Source organism: Crinia signifera, chromosome 3 (genome assembly GCF_055691185.1).
Source record: "Crinia signifera chromosome 3, ASM5569118v1, whole genome shotgun sequence".
Taxonomy (NCBI): Eukaryota; Metazoa; Chordata; class Amphibia; order Anura; family Myobatrachidae; genus Crinia; species Crinia signifera.
The window spans coordinates 300,818,160-300,837,908 of NC_139219.1; the positions used below are offsets into that span (position 1 = coordinate 300,818,160).

General features: G+C 45.0%; 1 protein-coding gene across 1 annotated transcript in view; it reads left to right on the forward strand.

Moving 5' to 3' along the window:
- Window positions 1–19,749, forward strand: part of TAF1B (TATA-box binding protein associated factor, RNA polymerase I subunit B) — a 78,481-nt gene that overhangs the window by 27,250 nt on the left and 31,482 nt on the right. Inside the window, exon 9 of the mRNA XM_083178537.1 lies at window positions 11,219–11,366. Coding sequence (XP_083034663.1) covers window positions 11,219–11,366 — 148 coding nt within the window. The remainder of the gene's footprint in view (window positions 1–11,218; window positions 11,367–19,749) is intronic.

Here is a 19,749-nt window from a genome sequence, read left to right on the forward strand (position 1 = left end):
TTAATATCTCTGAGGAGTGTTGGGAACGAAAGCCTGAGACGCCGCCCGGCCTATGCAGCGAGCGGAGGTGGGTCAGGCCATGCTAATACTAAGGTTTCACTGAAATCTTGGGTTTAAATTAGGAAATAACCTATATATTGTACGTTTTATAAATACTTGTATAAAAGGAACAGTGGGAACTCTGGAGATCGACCTTTTTCAGACTTCTACAACACTTGCCTACTGTGAAGGTAATTGATGAAGCGCATAGTGACCGAGTGTGGTGCGAAGTAAGATTTGCCCGCCGCAGACTCCTACCCCCCTCCTTGTCCTCCATGAAACTCCTCCTCCCTCTAGCATGTGTCGCTGCAGGGGGGAGGAGGAGGCGCCGGGGATAGCCGCGCTGAGCCGGGATGTGACGGAGACCCCACACACCACATCACACACATCATCTCCAAGTGCCGGAAAATTTACCATCTGGGACCCCCGCGATGACAACCGACATGATGAGGGCAAGCCCAGCACCCGGGAAAGCTGCTGGGCTGCCCCCAGCCTCAGTGCGCCCCCAACCTCCATCCATGAGGTGAATGTATGCCGCACACAGGCATCCATTCACCTCCTCCCAGCCTCCGCTGCTGTCTACATAGTACAGCGGGCAGCAGCGGAGGCTGTACATGGCCCCTGCCCAACCTCCGGACTGACTGCAGGACACCACAGTCGGGAGGTATGGGCTCTCTTCATTGGTGAAATCGAGACCCGGGTTACCTGTTTACACGGCCCCTGGCTGCGGGTATATCCTGTGTCCGACCCTGAGCATTTACAGGGTTGGATTTCCAGGTAACAGGACCCAAGATATTTTTTTGACCCCATTTACACCAGGCACTGACCTGGAGTGGCGTGGTAATATCCTAGGTTGAGGCTCTGGTGTAAAAGGGGTATTATTGATTTATTTGTATATTTTTGTATTATATCATTGAGTTGTTTATAAGGATGTCCATTGTTCACATGCTTATTTTATCAGGTAATTATATACCGTAATCTATTGCCCTTGGGATAGTTTCCCGTCATTGCATAAGAAGACCACTAGAGGGCCTCAGCTTTACTAGAGATTTCTGGCTCGCTCACACAGGTGTACGGAGATACCTTCATTGAGATCTGATTAGATCTCATTGTTTTCAGGTCTGTGCACACATAGGGCCTGATAGGGCCTGATTCACACTCGCTAGGCTGCGAGTGTTCTGAGCCCACTGTGCAGATGAACACTGCCCCGTCCCTGAGCACAGGTACGAATGCCGGTAGCACGCCCTCAAACGCTGCAGGGTGTCAATCATCCTTAGAGCAGGAAGAGTGAAAGCTAGCCTTCGCTCGCTCATGAGCACTGCATTATCGTTTGATAATTGCTCAATCTGCAAATTTTCATCCCGGCTAGCGGGTCTGAATTGGGCCCATAGTATGAGACACTATTTCACGAGGAAAATTGCATTATTTCACTAAAGTTGCTGTGCAGTGTTGGGTATGACGATACCAGTACAGGTTAAGTATCCCTGATCCAAATATCCGTTTTCCAAATTATTCCGAAAACCATAGTCTCCAAAATGTACTTTTATTTTTTGCTAAACGCCTACTGGCTACATCTGTAACTGGCAGTACAGGGGAAATAACATGTAACTGGCACTACTGCGTACATCTGTAACTGGCACTACTGGGGGGAAATATATGTAACTGGCACTACTGGGGACATCTGTAACAGCACTACTGGGGGAAATATATGTAACTGGCACTACTGGGGACATGATATGTAAGTGGCACTACTTGCTACATCTGTAACTGGCACTACTGGGGAAATAACATGTAACTGGCACTACTGGGTGATCTGTAACTGTTACTACTGGGTACATCTGTAACTGGCACTACTGGGGGGAAATATATGTAACTGGTACTACTGGGGACATCTGTAACAGCACTACTGGGGGAAATATATGTAACTCGCACTACTGGGGACATGATATGTGAGTGGCACTACTGGCTACATCTGTAACTGGCACTACTGGGGAAATAACATGTAACTGGCACTACTGGGTGATCTGTAACTGTTACTACTGGGGACATGATATGTAAGTGGCACTACTGGGTACATCTGTAACTGGCACTACTGGGGGGGAAATATATGTAACTGGCACTACTGAGGACATCTGTAACAGCACTACTGTGGAAATAACATGTAAATGGCACTTCATATGTGCAAGGACATGATTGCTTGGCATTTAAATTTAGTATCTGTGATTGGACACAGACTTTGTTTCATGTTTTAAAACCTTGTTTTATGCACAAATACAATATATTTGTGTGTATTTCATGTCTTTGATGTGTTTATACAACATAAATGCAAGATACCTCCAGATACATAATTGAAAAATAGAAATATTCTGAAATACGGAATAATCCGTTATCCAAAATTCTTCTGGTCCCGAGCATTTTGGATAAAGGATACTCAACCTGTATGGCAGGAAGCAAGTATGCAATTTTTTTTTGCAGTTCCTCTTCCCTGCCTGGGGTGTCACTGTCTGCTTTGGTGCCTCTAGCACAGTCTGTTCTGTATTAAGATATAGACCAAACTGTACTAAAAGCACCACAGCAGGCAGCGACACCCCAGGCAGGGAAGAGGAAATACACGGCGCAGTGTGCTAGAATGATCACTATTGCTAATTTTTTCTGATCAGCAAAGGGAAAAAAATTAAAGAGGATAGGAGACTGGGTTATAGCGACAAGACACACAGGGGGAGATTTACTAAGATGTGTATTCTAATTCACATGCGCTGCGGAATCTGTGTGCGCTATATAAGAAACTGCTAATAAATAAATAAATAAAATGGGATGTTGCTATGGGCAACCAATCAGATCCTGTCTACTATCTTCTAAAGCAGGCATGTCCAACGTTGGCCCTCCAGATGTTGTGAAACTACACATCCCAGCATGCTTTGCCACAGTTTTGCGATTAGAGAATGCTAAAACTATTGCAAAGCATGCTGGAATGTGTAGTTTCAAAACATCTGGAGGGCCAACGTTGGACATGCCTGTTCTAAAGGCTGCTAAATAAATAAGTAGATTTGGATTGGTTGCCCATAGCAACAGCACATGTGAAGTAGAATACACATCTTAGTAAATTTCCCCCTCATTGTTGGGGGAGGGGAGGGGAGGGGAATGGGAGTCTGGCTGGGCAGGGCAGTGATTGGTCAAGACAGAGAGGGTACTCCTGTGAGCTGTGTATAGGCACTGATTCTTTAATTCACCATAGTCCCAGAGAAGAAGAGAGCCAGTCACACTGAGACCGGGAGGGGAGGGTCAACACAATGAGCCAGAAATGTGCACACTGGTAACATGCAGTGCACCCCTTATGGGGGGCTGCATCCAGCTCTTGGTGGGACAGAAAGAAAGGGGCTAGAAATGACTTGGTAATGGACAGGTTCTTCCTGCTCCCATGGTCTGTCATAGAGCACACCTTTCTCTCCAAAACAGGATAGCGTTCAATGCAATGATTATTACACAATGTTTGGCACACAGTAGCTGTGGTCACGGGGAACAAGGAGTTCACTATATTTGGGATTTAAACACAATAAAACGTCATCTATAAATTCATCAAGAGTTTTGGGTTTCTCCCAAAAACACCCATGCCAATACATAGATCCCAATTCATTGTGGCACGAGGTCCCTGCTGGCAGTGCCGACATGTTGCCATTGACCTTCCGGATCAGTCATCATTTTACATACAAACACCTGACACAAATCAATGCAGTGTAGACATGGCAGTGATATAGGAAGTTGGGTGGCACAGTGGATAGCATTGATGCCATACAGTGTTTGGGTCATTGGCGTTTGTACATTGTCGCTGTGATTGCAGAGTTTTCGCCAGGTTAAAGCCACAATTCAGTATCCTACGGCTCAGATTTATAACCCATAATGGCTCTTTGGGCCTGATTCAAGAATCGATTGGACGTCTCCGATGGTGGGGGTCTGCGCAATGCAAATATGCGCAAGTGAGAATGCCTTCAGCAAGTATCACACCCGCCAAGGCGTTCACTTTGTTGAGGGAGGGAAGGGGGCGGGCAAGGGGCTGCAGCAGGGGATTGGCCAGCGTTTTATGGCCGTCCCCTGAAAAAATTCTGGGTGTTCCCATGGGAACGTAGGCGTGTCAATGCCCACCCCGATTTCGGCCATCTCGGTCAGAAATGCAAACGATAAAAAAAAATTTCATGGTCGGCGACCATTAAATGAGTTTTCATTTGTGCGGCCGAATGCGAGGGGATGTGTAAGTGTACACACCCCCCGCACACAAATGCGGGATTCGCGCTAGGGAGGGCAGCTATTCGGTCGGTGGCGTTTACCTGTACACACAGGCAGCCTAGTGAACAGATCTGAATCAGGCCCTTTGTCTGTGTTCTGAATCCAAGAGCAACAACTCACCCAGGCATTTAAATGGGATCATTGGATAGACATACATTAGATATCTAAGCATAAGGTCGACATGCTTGAAGGTCGATATTCAAAGGATCAACATGGGGTTTTTAACTTTTTTGTCCGAATGTGGACACAGTCGACATGGGCACTAAAAAAAGTGCACTGCATCCCCTTACGTGGCTCGCTATGCTCACCATGCTTCGGGCACGGGGCCTCGCTATGCCCAGCACACTGTTATTCTCCCACCACGCCCTAGTGGATGGTAGGGCATGAAATACCCCCTGTCGGCACATGTCGGCTCAAAAAAAAGTGATAAACCCCATTTGGACATTTTGACTGTCGACCTAACCCATGTCGACCTTCAGTCATGTCAACTTTCATTCATGTCGACCTTCAGTCATGACCTAATGCTTGGTCGCCTAGTGACCGTATCCCCTTGCATTATAGGTTTTTGTGTGCATGATGCGGAGACTAACGCTTTATTTATATGGTTTAATGCACTCTCGGTGCTGCAGTTTTGTCTTACTTGAGAATCACATCGATAAGGTGTGACCAGCCCTGGACTTTCCAGTTCTTCAATAAAGTCTTAAAGATCTCATAAAAAAAACAAGTCAATAATCCCTTTCCTAGTAGAGACCTGTCCGGTTTTACAGATTTCATCAGCATTACTGGTAGAACCTGCAAAAGTTGTTCTATGGTCCCGATTCCAGCTTGTTTCACTGGGTCAACGTCCTACAGGAAGGGGTAATGGGTTTCAGCGCAGCAACATAACGTTCAATATGGTTCCATTGGTCAGTATTTATTGGATCACTGTGTGTCTCTTACTTTATTATCCAGAAGAAAATGAGCTTAGACTGAAGCGTACAGTAAAGGTTACACTTGCCAGCAGGGCTGTACACTTATTTGGAATGTTTTTGAGACATGATAAAAATGTTGATTAGCCTGTTTATGTGTTTTCTTGGTTGCAGTGATCTCTGCGGTATTCATTGTGGCTTTAATTCCACTCTCTAGGGAGTGTCCCATTTAGAAAAATATACAGAGACTTTCATTAAATATTGTATTGAGTGTTTTCTTCTCGTCCCCTCTGTATTCACGCACAGACATTTTTGCAGTGTTTACCCGGGGGGGGGGGGGGGGGGGGGGGAGCAAAAGTGCTACTGTCCATCGATAGTGTAAAACTATGCAATGTGTGACCATTGATAATTTTACATATTGATAGTCATCTATTATGTTTGAGTGATTGGCCTGTAGGCCAATCAAAGCACATGGATGGGGCTTAGTGGGTGTCGGGGGCGGAACTATGCTCTGTGTGCCTGTACTTTGATAAAAAACAAAAACATCGGGTTTGCTTTGCCATCTCTGTAGAATCATTGATAGTTTATGGCCATCCCTACCCTGCGGCAGTTGGATTTGTATAGTGACAGTGGTTGAATTGGCAGATGAGGGTAGTGATCACACAGTGGAGCAAATCTACAGTATTAAGCCTAGTAATAAAGTGGAAGGTAAAAACAAATTCATCATGACAGATTTTTTTTTTCTGCATTTAACGGGATCTTGAAACCAATAAATTGCAAGCGATAAACCGATAATCTTTAGAAATAAAAGAAAAATACAGATTCTACTATACTATTGTTGCATATGTTAGCACACTCTTCATAAAGGGGCTGTAGCTACATTTCCAGTTAATCGCCTTCAATAAACGTGTAATTAGAATGCATCGGCGAGCAATGAAAGAGAATGTGAATTAGTGATCTATAGCAACATTAATGGAGATGCAGGAACCGGTTACTCCTTGCATGAATCTAGAGCAGTGGTTTTAAAAATCAGTTTTCCAGGTTTCCTGAGAATTACAACTTAAATAATTAGCTACACTTGGGGATCTTTTAAAATTTATCTCTGAATAATGAGTACTCCTGTGCACCTGCTGGGTGACCTAGAAAACATGAGCTGTTTGGGGCCCTGAGGACCACTAGTCTAGAACACAGAAAATAAATCTTTGCATGTAACAAGAGTCACACATGTGTTGACCTAAAAGGTAGTAAGATAATGTTAATGTTCAACATACTGTAAAGACAATGCATCTCGTCACCCAAGGAAGACCGTGTCTACCATTTAAGCATGGTGGTTACAGCAAGGTGTTCTGCTAGTAGGGTGGTTTTGTTAGTGATGGACAAAAGTCTAACCGAAGTTATTTTACTTTACATTGAGATGCGTAGGCTTGAAACCATAGTATTCATTCTAGCACCCTGGGCCTTATTCTAGTTCACTCTTTCTGACAAAATCCTTCTTAGATGGACAAAACCATGTGCACTGCAGGTGGCGCAGATGTTACTTGTGCAGAGAGAATTACATTTGGGTGGGGTTTTACTTCAAAGTGAGATCTATATTGCAGTGTAGAAATAAAGCAGCCAGTATTTACCCTGCACAGAAACAAAATAACTCACCAAAATCTAATTCTCTCTGCACATTTTAAATCTGCCCCCCTGCAGTGCACATGGTTTTGTCCATCTAAGAAGGATTTTGTCAGAAAGAGTGAACTAGATTAATAAGGCCCCCTGTGCAGTTCATCCTTCCTAACTGGCGTGTTCGTCTCTGCTTTGGTGCTTCCAGCACAGTCTACTCTGTATCTCTGTGCTGAGATACTGAACAGACTGCGAGAAGCACCAAAGCAGAGAGCGACACCCTAGGTAGGAAAGAGGAACTGCACAGGTGTTGAAATGTGCAGGGTGCTACAGTGAACACTAAAACCAGTTAAATATAATTCTGATCACCAGCTTTTCTGTCACCCACTTTATTACGGACATTTCAATACCGCAACCTATCTACTACGATAATCGCCAGTTTATTATTATTATTATTAATAAAGTTTATTTGTATGGCGCCACAAGGGTAACAAAGTACAAAATAAATAAGCAAAACTGGAAAGTAGCAACTTTGCCCTAGGTTTAGCCGTCAACTCTGTAATTGGTTTATTTTTTTAATAATTCGCCGACACCAAGAGGTTCTGCAGTAGCTGTGGCGTTTCGGATCCATCCAGTGATGTGTCTCTGGTTGGTGTGTCCTCCAGTTAGTGGATTATTCGTAGAGATATGGGCTGACACGTAGAGCAGCGAGTAATACAGTATTTGGCCACCGTCACCAGCTGGCACCCGTCCATACATTTAAGCTGCTTTATGATTTTTGTGCAGATATACTTGGAAAGCCCACTGTAGGCCTGGGTGAGGCTCTCCCTCTTTCTGCATTACAGCAGGAAACGTCTGGCGAGCCATTGTGTTCAGGTTATAGCTGGGAGTAATCTCTTGTGTAACAGAAACTCTAGCTTGTCCTTACTTGTCTCAGGTATGACCTAATCGAGAACACAAAACCCCAGTATATTTTGTGAGATTTCTATAAAACTTTTTTTCCCAGCAATTCATCGCTGTTTTTTTTTTGTGTATTGAACTTTATTTAAAAAAAAAAAAAAGGGGTGGGGTTCATTATATATCTAGCATAGGAGAGGTTCACCTAAAGTTCCGTAGGCTTATGTATCTGAAATCCATAAGGAATGTCTCTGTTCATTTTTACTAAAAGGTTCTGGGACAAACAAAAGTTTGTTTTCTGTTCTTCATATTAAAGGAGAGACACTGAGCAGGTTGTATTGTGGCTGGGTGTGTACAGTATTTTTTGGAAGATTTCAAAGACTTCAAATGAATAGAAAAGAAACCACAATTGGGGAACAACACTTTCAAGGGAATATTCTTTTTATTATCATTTACAATTGTTATAAAGAGAACATTTGCCCAAAACTATGAGTGCGCTCACTCACTGCTGCAGATACATGATACAGGAAACACGAAAGTCAACTGTGGTGGTGGTTCTGCGCATATGCAAACCCACTGTACGAACTAGCAACTGGATATGGAAGAAGGGTGGCGGGGCATTCGGATGAATTATCACATGTAAACTCCCACGGAGCTGCAAGAGAGCCGGGCAGCCGGTAGCAGTAGGTGCCAGCCTGGGCGGCGGGGCGGGAAGTTAAAAAATATATTTAAAAAAAACTGGCCGGCCAGTTATTGGCTGAGAGAATTCTCTCAGGCAATCCGCTGCTGGCCAGACTTCTGGACCCCAGCACCCGCTGCTGCCTGCCTATGGCACCGGCCGCTGTCCCTCCATGCCCACCCCTGCACATAGGTGTGTGCCAGTGGTGCGTCACCGCTGGCACACCCCTGCAGATGGGACTCAATACATCGTGGGTGCTAAAAAGCAACCGCAATGTGCCGCTGATCGGTCCGATCCGATAAATTGAACCTGCAGCGGGTTCAATTTGTAGGGTTTGACCCGATGCGCACAGGACCGCGCATCGGATTTAGGCGATTTCTCGGCCCGATCCGTTGGGATTGGGTGAAATCAGCCCAAATTTTCCTAGTGTATGGGGGGCCTTAAGGTTATAAAAATGAAAGGAGAGTGTCATTGCTCATAGAGATTATTATGAGTCTATATATTCTCTATTGCATCCTTGAAAATGAGAGACAGAATCTGATTCGTTGCTATGGGCAACATCACCTTTTTTCATTTTTAGAAGATTGAGTAAATTTACTCATCCAGCCCAGGTTATAAGGATATCCATGCTTGTGCACAGATGCTATAATCAAACTTAGATACTCGTCATCTGTGCTTAAATGACTATCCTGCACTATCAAGATGCCTTGATGATCGAGTTTGGGAACCACTGTTCTAAATGATCTAGAACTAAATTCTGTGACTGTTTACAGGAACACTGGTTAATATTACAGAAGATCCTATGTTTTAGTAAAATACTCTTCCCATAAATGTCACCCTCTGTGCGCTTCTCGGGGGCCAGAGGCATAAAGCAAGTCAGGTCACCTCCCCCATTACTTGCCTGACTGACAGGGTAATCTAGTATGCTCATTTTGTCATAGTACATGTGCTTACATTAAGTTTACATTGTTTCTAGAAGACAATTCCGTCATAATCCATTTTATACTAGCAGATGAGCTCTCCGGTAAAAGCAACAATAACCACATTTCTGTCATCAACTGCACCAGCCCTGAAAAGCTCCTGATTATATTCTCTGAATTATTTACCATTTACCCTCAGTCATTCACATCAGGACCTGCGCCAGTGGAGTTTGCAATCTATATTCCTTGCATTTTAGGAATAACTTTCTTTGCCAGAATCCAATTATCCGTCTGTGTGTTTTTGGAGAGGAAAATGTAGCATCCAGGGAAAATTCCAGCAATCACAGGGGGGGGGGGGGGGTTCCTGCATAGCCTGTTTCTGGTGTTCTGCACCCTGCTCAGTGCGGGGAGAACTGATGTTCTCAGCCAGAGGGGTAGTAGGCCTGGTGGGGGGAAGTACAAACGCCACACAGATTAGCCATGTCCTGGAAATTAACTCATGTCCTCAGTGATGTTAGGCAGAGATGCTAGCCACCGTGCCATCCACATTACCCAATCATCCTGAGGGAACATTTACTGATGTTGTTCCAAGATGAAGCTATCACAACCCATTCAGATTTATGCCTGCTGCCGCAAGTTACACAGTGAAATATAAAGTCTGATTGGTTCGTTATAGCTTTGGATTAGCTAGGACCTAGTGCTTGTTACTGCTTTTAGAATTATGTATTAATATAATTATTCTTTATTTATATGGCACCACAAGGGATCCATAGCACCCATTTACAAAGTATATAAACACATACGCAAGACAATACAGGGTATATAAAGTTGGCTGGCAGTGGTTGACCCCACTATTATCTAAAACAATGGAAACCCTTATAGCACCAGTGTCCTACAAAGCATCAAGACCGCTTCCCCCATTTGAGGACCCTGAATCCCATGGGTATCAAATCTGTCACAGAAAAGTATGCAGAGGACGTTCTATTTTGCATAATAAACCTTTTATTCAAACCACAAACCCGCTAGGTAATATTTGTACCAACTAAAACCTCAATCATGCTTATCACCCGAAATATGGTCAAGTGACCATATCTCTCCAATCAGTGGACCCGTCACTGCTTACAAGCTTTATAGTGGAAGCCTCTTCTGCCGTCTTGGCAACCACAGGCACCCTGATAACTGACTTCAGAGGTGGGGGAGAGCACTGCCAGAACGTCTGCTCCATTCACTCATGCAGCCAGGCTATAGCTAATGGACAGCATAAACTAATCCATTAAGAACAAGGAATACTATTTATTTTTTATTATAAGTCAATCCATCTTGTCAGTGTGTGTGGGATAGGTACAATAAATAGTGGTGATACTAGATGCTTATAGGCCTCATAGCAAGTTTATAAGGGCTCCATGTACCACCCAATGGTAAGAATTGTATATAGCACATATCACTGTACTTTGGCAGGGAAGATGGGCCCCTCTCTGCGCTGGGCCCCATAGCAGCTGCACTCCCTGCACCAATGGTAGTTATGCCCTTGCCAATAAATCCAGATCTATGTCAATGTAGAATATAGATAACTTAAAAATGTCTTGTACCTCAGTATTGTTCATGCTTTTCTGGTATTATATTCCTTTGTTATCCTAGGATATTAGGGGCCAGATGTACTAAGCTGGAAAAGTGATAAAATGGAGAGCAATAAACAGCCAGCCAATCAGCTCCTACTTGCCATGTCTCAGGCTGTGTTTGAAAAAGGACAGGTCGGAGCTGATTGGTTGGTGGTTCATCACTCTCCATTTGATCACTTTTCAAGGCTTGGTACATCTCACCCTAGATGAGGATATTAGATGAGGGGCCACATGGATTAAAGCTGTTTCTTTCTGTCTCCTCCACAGGCGTTCCCACTATACAGTGATATTATGGAGCTGACCGCAATGCTTGGAACCTTTTTAAAGTTACCTCCATTTCCACCCATAACACAGACCTGCTATTATCATCCTAATATACTGTGTATGAAATACCTGATGGAAGTCAATTTGCCAGGTAAATTTATATTAAATCAAGATGTCTGCTGGTTAGGGGGAAAGTACTTTGTAATTTGATGTCATTTTCAGGGTTTAGTCCAAACTGTGTGAAACTACACATCCCAGCATGCCTTGCCATAGTTTTAGCATGCCCTAATAGCAAAACTGTGGCAAGGCATGATGGGACTTGTAGTTTCACAACAGCTGGAGGGTCATAATTTGGCCATGCCTGGTTTAGGGGCTGATTTATTTATTTGCTAGTTGCTGGAAGATGCGTATGCGTATCATGTGTATCGCAGCATAATTGACATACTTTGGAGCATGGGGGCGGCACCCTACACCATTCTTCAAAACAGGAGTGTTCTCTGGTCCAAGGTCTCTGTCAGACACAGACTTACCAGACATGGCTTTCCGTAACCAACAGGCAGCCTGAGGAAGCTTCAGAAACCGGATACCGAAAGTATGTGTTTGCATTGAAGAGGCCGTCTCCGCAGTCTCATCACTCCCCTATTGGGACTCCGGCGCATACGCCATCTGCTGAACCCTCTCCCAATGATTTCTGCAAAGTGTATCCCATGGGTTACAGCATCAAAATGCCATCTTTAGATGAAGTTAGCTGTGGGGTGATGTGGGGCAAACTCCGTAATGGTTCGTATTTCAGAGCTTGGTAAATCTGATGGCATCACTGTAGGAAATGGAGGGACAGCAACAGATACCTGCATTCCCTGCTTTACATATTTGGGTGTTATTTAATACTTCTCCCCAAGATTTCAGAGTATGGGCTAGATGCACTAAGCTTCAAAAGTGATAAAATGGAGAGCGATTAACAGCCAGCCAATCAGCTATTAGAAGTAAAAAAAAACATGGTAAGAACACGTTTCAGGTCACTAAAGAAGGGGAAAATTGGAATAACTTAAAAAAAAAATAATAATAATTGGTTAAATGATGACTGTTTTGGTGTCATCGTATCAGTATGAGGGAGTGCAGAGCACACTCTCAAGTTCAATGGAAAATGTTCCTGCATAGCCTGTTCCTGGTGTTCTGCACCCTGCTCAGTGCGGGGAGAACTGATGTTCTCAGCCAGAGGGGTAGTAGGCCTGGTCCTGGTGTTCCCATGGTGAGGAGAGCCCTCATAAATGTTGTGGTGGTAATACAGTCCCTCTGTAGTGATGTTGGTGTGTTGCCTTCTGTTTAACGCTCGTATAACGTTGCTATTGACTTTAAGCTGTCACTTTATAAACTAAACACTTCATGTACTAGAGTCTAGACACCCCAGCATCCTAAAGGACAGGTGTCCTAACCTATACTGAATAAATATGGCCACAGAAACATGTTCATCCTGATTGCTACCTCCCCAGACAACAAGCCCCCCCCCCCCCCCTCAGCAAAAGTTGGTCATTAAATCTAACAAACGTAAGGTCAGAAAACCGCACTTCATTATTATAAGTTCTTGACATTGTACAGATATAAAACCACTATAATAAAACAGCTGCGATAATCTGCATTTGAATAGATTCCCATAGGAATACGACACTACAAATGGCTGCGATAGTCTGCATTTGCGATCTGAATAGACTTACCTGTTGGTGACAAGACACTATTTGGCTCAGTGCTGTCAGCGAGTCCCCGCATATTATTATAGGAGATTGATTATTCTGAAGAAATCCTCTTTTGTGGCGTTTGCGGAATGTGAAAAAGGAACGAGGAAGTTGCATAAGCCCTAAAGTTATATGTCACCTGTTGCACAACACCTCAAATTTAAATTGAGGCCAAAGGGGGAAATTTACTGAAGGTTCATTTTGATTAAAATTGATCGAAATAGATTGCTGTGCTTCTAAGGCATTCCGGAGATTGACCCTCCACAGCTACCGTCCTCTTCAGAGGGTGGAAGCCCGCTGTAGCCAAATGGCTACACTCCACAATTCCTACCCAGCAGAGGGTCCCCTGGAAAGGGCTGCTGTGCATGTGTGGTCCATAGGACTGGGCATACACAGTAGTCCCACTTCCACACCGAGCACATCCTCGGGACCTCGTTCTGCTGGTTCCCTGTAATACATTGCCCCAGTGCAGTCGCATATTGCAGTGCAATCCTGGGCACTAATATTGTGCACAGATCGCATTGCAAATAATGTTTGTGCTGGGATTTTGGTTAGTGCTAAGAATATGCACAATAGACGTCAGACATGTAGACAGGAGGTTACATTTACTAAGTAAAGCTGCTGCATCTTAAAAAAGGGCCTTAATATTAATTGCAGGGCCGGGCGTGTCTTTGGAGTTAATGTAATTGCCTCTTTAAATCCTTTTGCTGAATACGCAGTGGCTTAGTAAACCTCTGCTTCCTAGATTTACCCCTTAGTTCATAATATTTACTTTTTTTTTACAGTTTTTACCTCAGATACATGCGTAATATACAAATGTGAGGTATCTGTGGTGTCTAATCAGTAACTGTAAGTGTTTTGCGATGGTTGCACTTCTGAAAAGTTTTAGGTGACCGCTTCTGGGAGAGTCTAAGGCCTGGTTAGTTGGCAGAGGCTGTGTGGATGTATACATGGCTCCCACTCACTGTCCATTAGCGCTAGTACCCCCTCAATGCTTACAATGCAAACCCCTCCACCTGCACCGTAGCGCTGGGATACATGGAATTTTCCGTCCGAGTGCTTGGGGCAGATTTTGTTTTGTGTTAGTTTTTTCTTTTTTTTATTCCTGTAAGAAACAAAACATTGTGGTTTTTGTTTTAGTATTATGCGTTTTGTGCTGCTGACAGCGGATATTGTGGATTGTGTAGCTGTCTAATAACGGTGAAGCCAGAGTTTCTTGTTAGACTAGAAATGTAGGAGCTGGCTGGACTGCTGGGGAGAAGATGAGTGACAGCCTGCATGCTCCGCTTGTTTACAGCTCACAGGCAGGTCAGCCTATGTATCCTGGTGGCCTTAATGACAAACAGGTTGTTCAGCTTGTGACACGCCACTAATTGCCACTTTGAAGTGGACCGTGACCTCATTTTGGCTGGGATTCAGGTGTGGTTTCCATGGGTTTTCCACACACAGGTGTTTTAAAGTGGCAGCAGCAGATTCCCAGGCCGGCATACGTGCATACACATACAGTAATCCTGAATGCTATGATTGTAAAGCCTGAATACACCTTCTAATAAAGTAATGGATGACAGAGCTAAGCAGTGGCGGTTTTTACCAATGGGCTGCAGCCCCTCCAGGTTCTCTCCACCACTGTTCTCTGCCTAAAGCTGGGTACACATATATACAATCGTCGGGCCGTTCTTCCGTTCTGGGTCGTACGGCCGTTCAATTGTATAGGTGTGTACGCTGTCACGACTCCCTCTGTACGAGCGATAAATGGCCAAAAACTGTCTTGTCCGTCCATACTCGGTCGGTGGAAGGTTCAGTGCTGTTTAATTTTCATCCGACAGGACGGGCCCATATCGGAACAAAAGTGCAGTGTGCACGCACGTTCGATCCATATGCTGCCCGTTCTTGCGACTATACTGCCAAAGCTGTAACGCCCATGTGGGCGTTCCATAGCTGCGTGATCTCTCCTACAGCATGTAGTCACTCTCTCGATTGTCATTGTCATTGCATGATGGTTAACACCCCTGCTGCACTGGTACTTGTAGTGCCACGTAAAAAGATGTAGTCAGCCGGCATGGTGACTAGAGACAGACATATGGCAAATAGCTGGGCTGTGCGTCTAGATGTAGTCAGCCGGCAGGGTGACTACATCTAGACGCGCACCCCATCTATTTGCCGTATGTCTGTCTCTCTAGTCACCCTGCCGGCTGACTACATCAAGACGCGCACCCCAGCTATTTGCCGTATGTCTGTCTCTAGTCACCATGCCGGCTGACTACATCTAGACGCGCACCCCAACTATTTGCCGTATGTCTGTCTCTAGTCACCCTGCCGGCTGACTACATCTAGACGCACACCCCAGCTATTTGCCGTATGTCTGGCTCTCTAGTCACCCTGCCGGCTGACTACATCTAGACACGCACCCCAGCTATTTGCCGTATGTCTGTCTCTAGTCACCCTGCCGGCTGACTACATCTTTTTACGTGGCACTACAAGTACCTGTGCAACAGGGGTGTTATCCATCATGCAATGACAATCGAGAGAGTGTGTACAGTGGTACAATCTTTTTCTTGCAACTGTTTGGATGGGAGTACATCGGACGTTGCAAGTAAACCGATCTTTTCTCAGGGACAGTGTAACGATAAATTGCATCTGCCTTACACGATAAACAATCTGTACAAATGTACAATTGACCGTAGACTCATCCTAATAGATGTACAGCACATCCAGAACGACAGATCGGGGGTACATACTGTACGGTGTGGATGATACATAAATTTTTTTTTTCCTCAGCGTCCGAACAATATATCACATATTTCTTATTCTGTGAACCCAGCTGTAGGTGTCCATGTCACTGCATTAAACGAGATTTTTTTTTTAACTCAATTCCATTTGTAGCTGCTAGATTTGTAATTACTGTTTTCAAACCCAGTTTTAAATAAACAGCAAAACATTATCAGAACCGTAGATGTGCGACAAAGACAAGGTTGTGTCCTCCGATGATGTAGAACAGCTTGGGAGGCATGTAACTGAAATCAGCGAGTGACGTATTGTACCTGCCCTAAGGCCTAATTAACATTTTTCTGTAGGTTTCTGCGAAATGCATCAGACACTTACACCTGGTACCTGATTTCTCCTGCTGCCCCCCGACTCTGGCATATTATTGCAGTCGCTTAGCCTCCTATGGGGATTACATAAAGGCTTCGTGCTATAGAGCAATTTACGACCAGCCAAGGTGGGGAAGCTTCATTGGACCCCGCCAGATTGTACCCCAATGTGCATAATATTTGAAACTTTTGCCTGCGGCACTAGGCTGCCAGGAGGGGGAAGCGGCATTCTTACCTGGCTTCAATTTGATAACTAGACCCCTCTATTTTCTCAGAAATGTTTAGACTTCAAAAGTATTTTCCTCTACCTTCCCCCATGGCAGCCATTACTATGGGTTCCTCCCTTCTGGGTAGTCCTTCGGAAAAGAAAAAAAGACACCAGCCCCTATAAGAAGGCTCCACCTCCCTGCTCCGGTGTCTTTTTTTCTTTTCCGGGTAGTTGGAGAAGGGCTTACCCTGTGAAGTGCTGCCTAGAGAAAGAGACCACTGCTCGGGTATATTTTACCTTGCTGCAGTTGGTAGGGAGCCGGTCCCAGTGTGTTGAGCCGCATGCAAACCCTTCCAGGGGGGAGCTGAGTCGGTGGCACCCGCAGGGTTACACGGAGAGCGGCGCCAGAGCGTTGCTGTGTACGTCCCTGGCCTGTGTTAATCTATTCAGAGAACAGGCGGGTGTCAGGTGGTGCGCAGCGTGACGGAGTGACGGAGCGCGTCACATGAATATCAAGTAGCCGGCTGGTGAAGAAGCCGGAAGACGCCGGAGACGCGTGGAGAGGAAGCGCTGCGGCGGCGAACAGGAGACGGAGACGCAGTGTCGGACGGAGCGGGTAAGGGAAACAATGTACCCGCTGTATCACCAATGTGGTTTCCGGAAGGAGCACTGTGAATTAACAATAAGTAATTCTGTCACCAGTAACTGCGGTCTTGTATGTCCTTGCATGGGATGGTAGCTGACTGATTCGGTCACCTAGTGTGCAAGAGTGAAGTTAAAAGGTGAAGCACTGTGAAATTAACCCGTCAGCTGGCTGAGGTGATTACTGGTGTTCAGCAAGAATATAAATGAATGACTGCAGTAAGGACTTGTCCTGAATTTGTGTATACATACTTTTTGTAGTGCGCACCACCTTAATAAATATGGAGGAAGAAAACCGGCAGGCTGCTAGGAAGTCAGGGTAAGCCCAAATAAGTTTGTTTTTTGGTGGTGGTCATTTGGTTTTTATATTTTTGGGTGACACCACTATAGTGATTAGACTGTATTTTTTTGTTGGTAGGTCAGAGACCAGCAGAGAGAAGGAAGCCAAGCATAAACGTTCTCATAAAGCTAAATGCAGTGCTTGTAACAAATCTTTGCCTGAGAAACATGTGGGCAACCTATGTGAGGCTTGTAAGACCCCGATGCAAATACCAATGGTTCAAATGAACAGTCTGGTAGATATGCTGAGAAAGTCCCTGGCGGATACATTTATGACAAGGGAGGATTTTTCCAAGATGAGATCTAAGAGAAAGCATGCGGTGTTAAGTGATTCAGATGATTCAGTGGAACCAACTGGCAGTGTACAGGTGTTGGATCAGGATCCTGACATGGATGATGAGGATCAGGTGCAGGACAAGTCGGACTCTGACTTTAGTACAGACATGATTAATAATTTGTTGGGGCTTATTCACAAATCACTTAACATACAAGATCCGACAGAAGATCTTAACTTGCAGGAGATGCTGTTTAAAGATAATAGGAAAAAGAATAAAGTTTTTCCATTGTCTCAAACCCTAAAAGGGGTGATTTCTGATGAATGGAAATGCCCAGATAAGAGGGTTGCCATTCCGGGCAGAATTGCAAAGATGTATCCGTTTGAAAGGGAACAGGTGTCGTCCTGGGATGAGGCACCTAGAGTGGATGCAGCGGTCTCGAGGATATCCAGGAAGACTACGCTTCCACTAGAGGACGCTAATATTTTTAAGGATCCCATGGAGAGAAGGATCGAATTGGGCCTTAAAAGGCAACACCTGATAGCAGGGGCAGCGTTAAAGCCGGCTGCAGCAATGGCGGTGACCTCCAGAGTTCTCAGAGGCTGGTGTCAGCAGCTTGAGGCTGATGTATTGGATGGCATAAAGAGGTCGGAGTTAATTAAAATGATTCAGGACATACAATTGGCAGTACAGTTCTTGTGTGAGGCCTCTTTGGACTCAGTGCGTCTGGCTGCAAGGGCAGGGGCCACTACAGCAGCCATCAGGAGGGCCTTGTGGCTGAAGCCGTGGGCTGCAGACGTTCAGTCCAAAAACAAGTTAATGTCGCTGCCGTTTCAGGGTGACTACCTGTTCGGCAAGCAACTAGATGATCTGGTGACGAAAATTTCTGGGGGCAAGTCGGTTTGGTTGCCTCAGGATAAAACGGCCAGGAAAAATGTGCCTAGTAAGTTCAACAGATACCAGCCACAGGACTATAGGGAGGCCAGAAGTTATAGGCCTGGCAGGGCCTATAGAAGGGGATCCTGGATATCCAGGGCGAATTTTCGGACCCAAAGGGGCAGAGAAAATAGATTCCCTTCCAAAAAGGAACAGCAATGACGCCGACCCTCAAAGGGTAGGTGCCAGGCTGTTAAAATTTCATCAGGTCTGGCAAAGGTCCACCACAGACAGGTGGGTCTTGGAAGTCATCCAGTCAGGATACAAGATAGAGTTCAAGGCGTGGCCAGGAAATCTGGTAGTAGAATCCCCTATTCCCAGAGACAAAGAGGAAAGGGAAGCTTTATTTTTGAGTTTGGAGGAAATGATGGCCCAAGGCGTGGTCACTATAGTACCAAGAGGACAAGAACCTCTAGGGTGGTACTCTCGTTTCTTTATTATAAAAAAAGCATCCGGAGGTTTCCGTACCATTCTGGATCTCAGACGTCTCAACAAGAAGGTGCGCGTCAGGCCATTCAAAATGGAATCAATCAAGTCCATACTCCCAGAGATAGGTCCAGGAGATTTTATGACATCAATAGATCTCAAGGATGCGTATCTTCATGTGCCAATATTCGAGGGACATCGAAAGTTTCTGCGTTTCAAGATTCTAGGAGTAAGTTATCAGTTCACGGCCCTTCCATTCGGGTTGGCAACTTCCCCACGCACATTCTCAAAGGTGCTGATAGTACTAGTGGCAAGGCTAAGACAAGAAGGCATAAAGCTATGGCCTTACCTGGACGACATACTTATAGTAGCAAGCTCCAGGGACATTGTACTACGTCACACAGAGAGAGTGATTCAATGTTTGGAACAACATGGATGGCTCATAAATCGAAAGAAAAGTCATTTGGAGCCAACTCAGAAAATACAATACTTGGGAGTCATAATAGATTCCAGTCAAATGAAGGTAGCATTAACCTCCGACAGGAGGGTGAAGTTGATACAACAAGCCAATTGGATGCGGAGGAGATCAATTGTGAGGTCACAGGACTGTATGAAGGTGCTGGGTCTCATGGCCGCAGCATTAGAGACAGTGCAATGGTCCCGGTTTCACATGAGGAAAATGCAGGCTTGCTTTCTCATGCAATGGGACAAGGACAGCAAAAATCTGATGCAAAGAATAGTTTTGACAAGGGCGGCAAAATTAGATTTGGCCTGGTGGTCAGACGACGACCGGCTAAGGCAGGGAAGATCGTTCGCAGCCATGGAACAAGTAGTCGTGACTACAGATGCCAGTCAAACAGGCTGGGGGGCAACTTGTGGTCTAGAG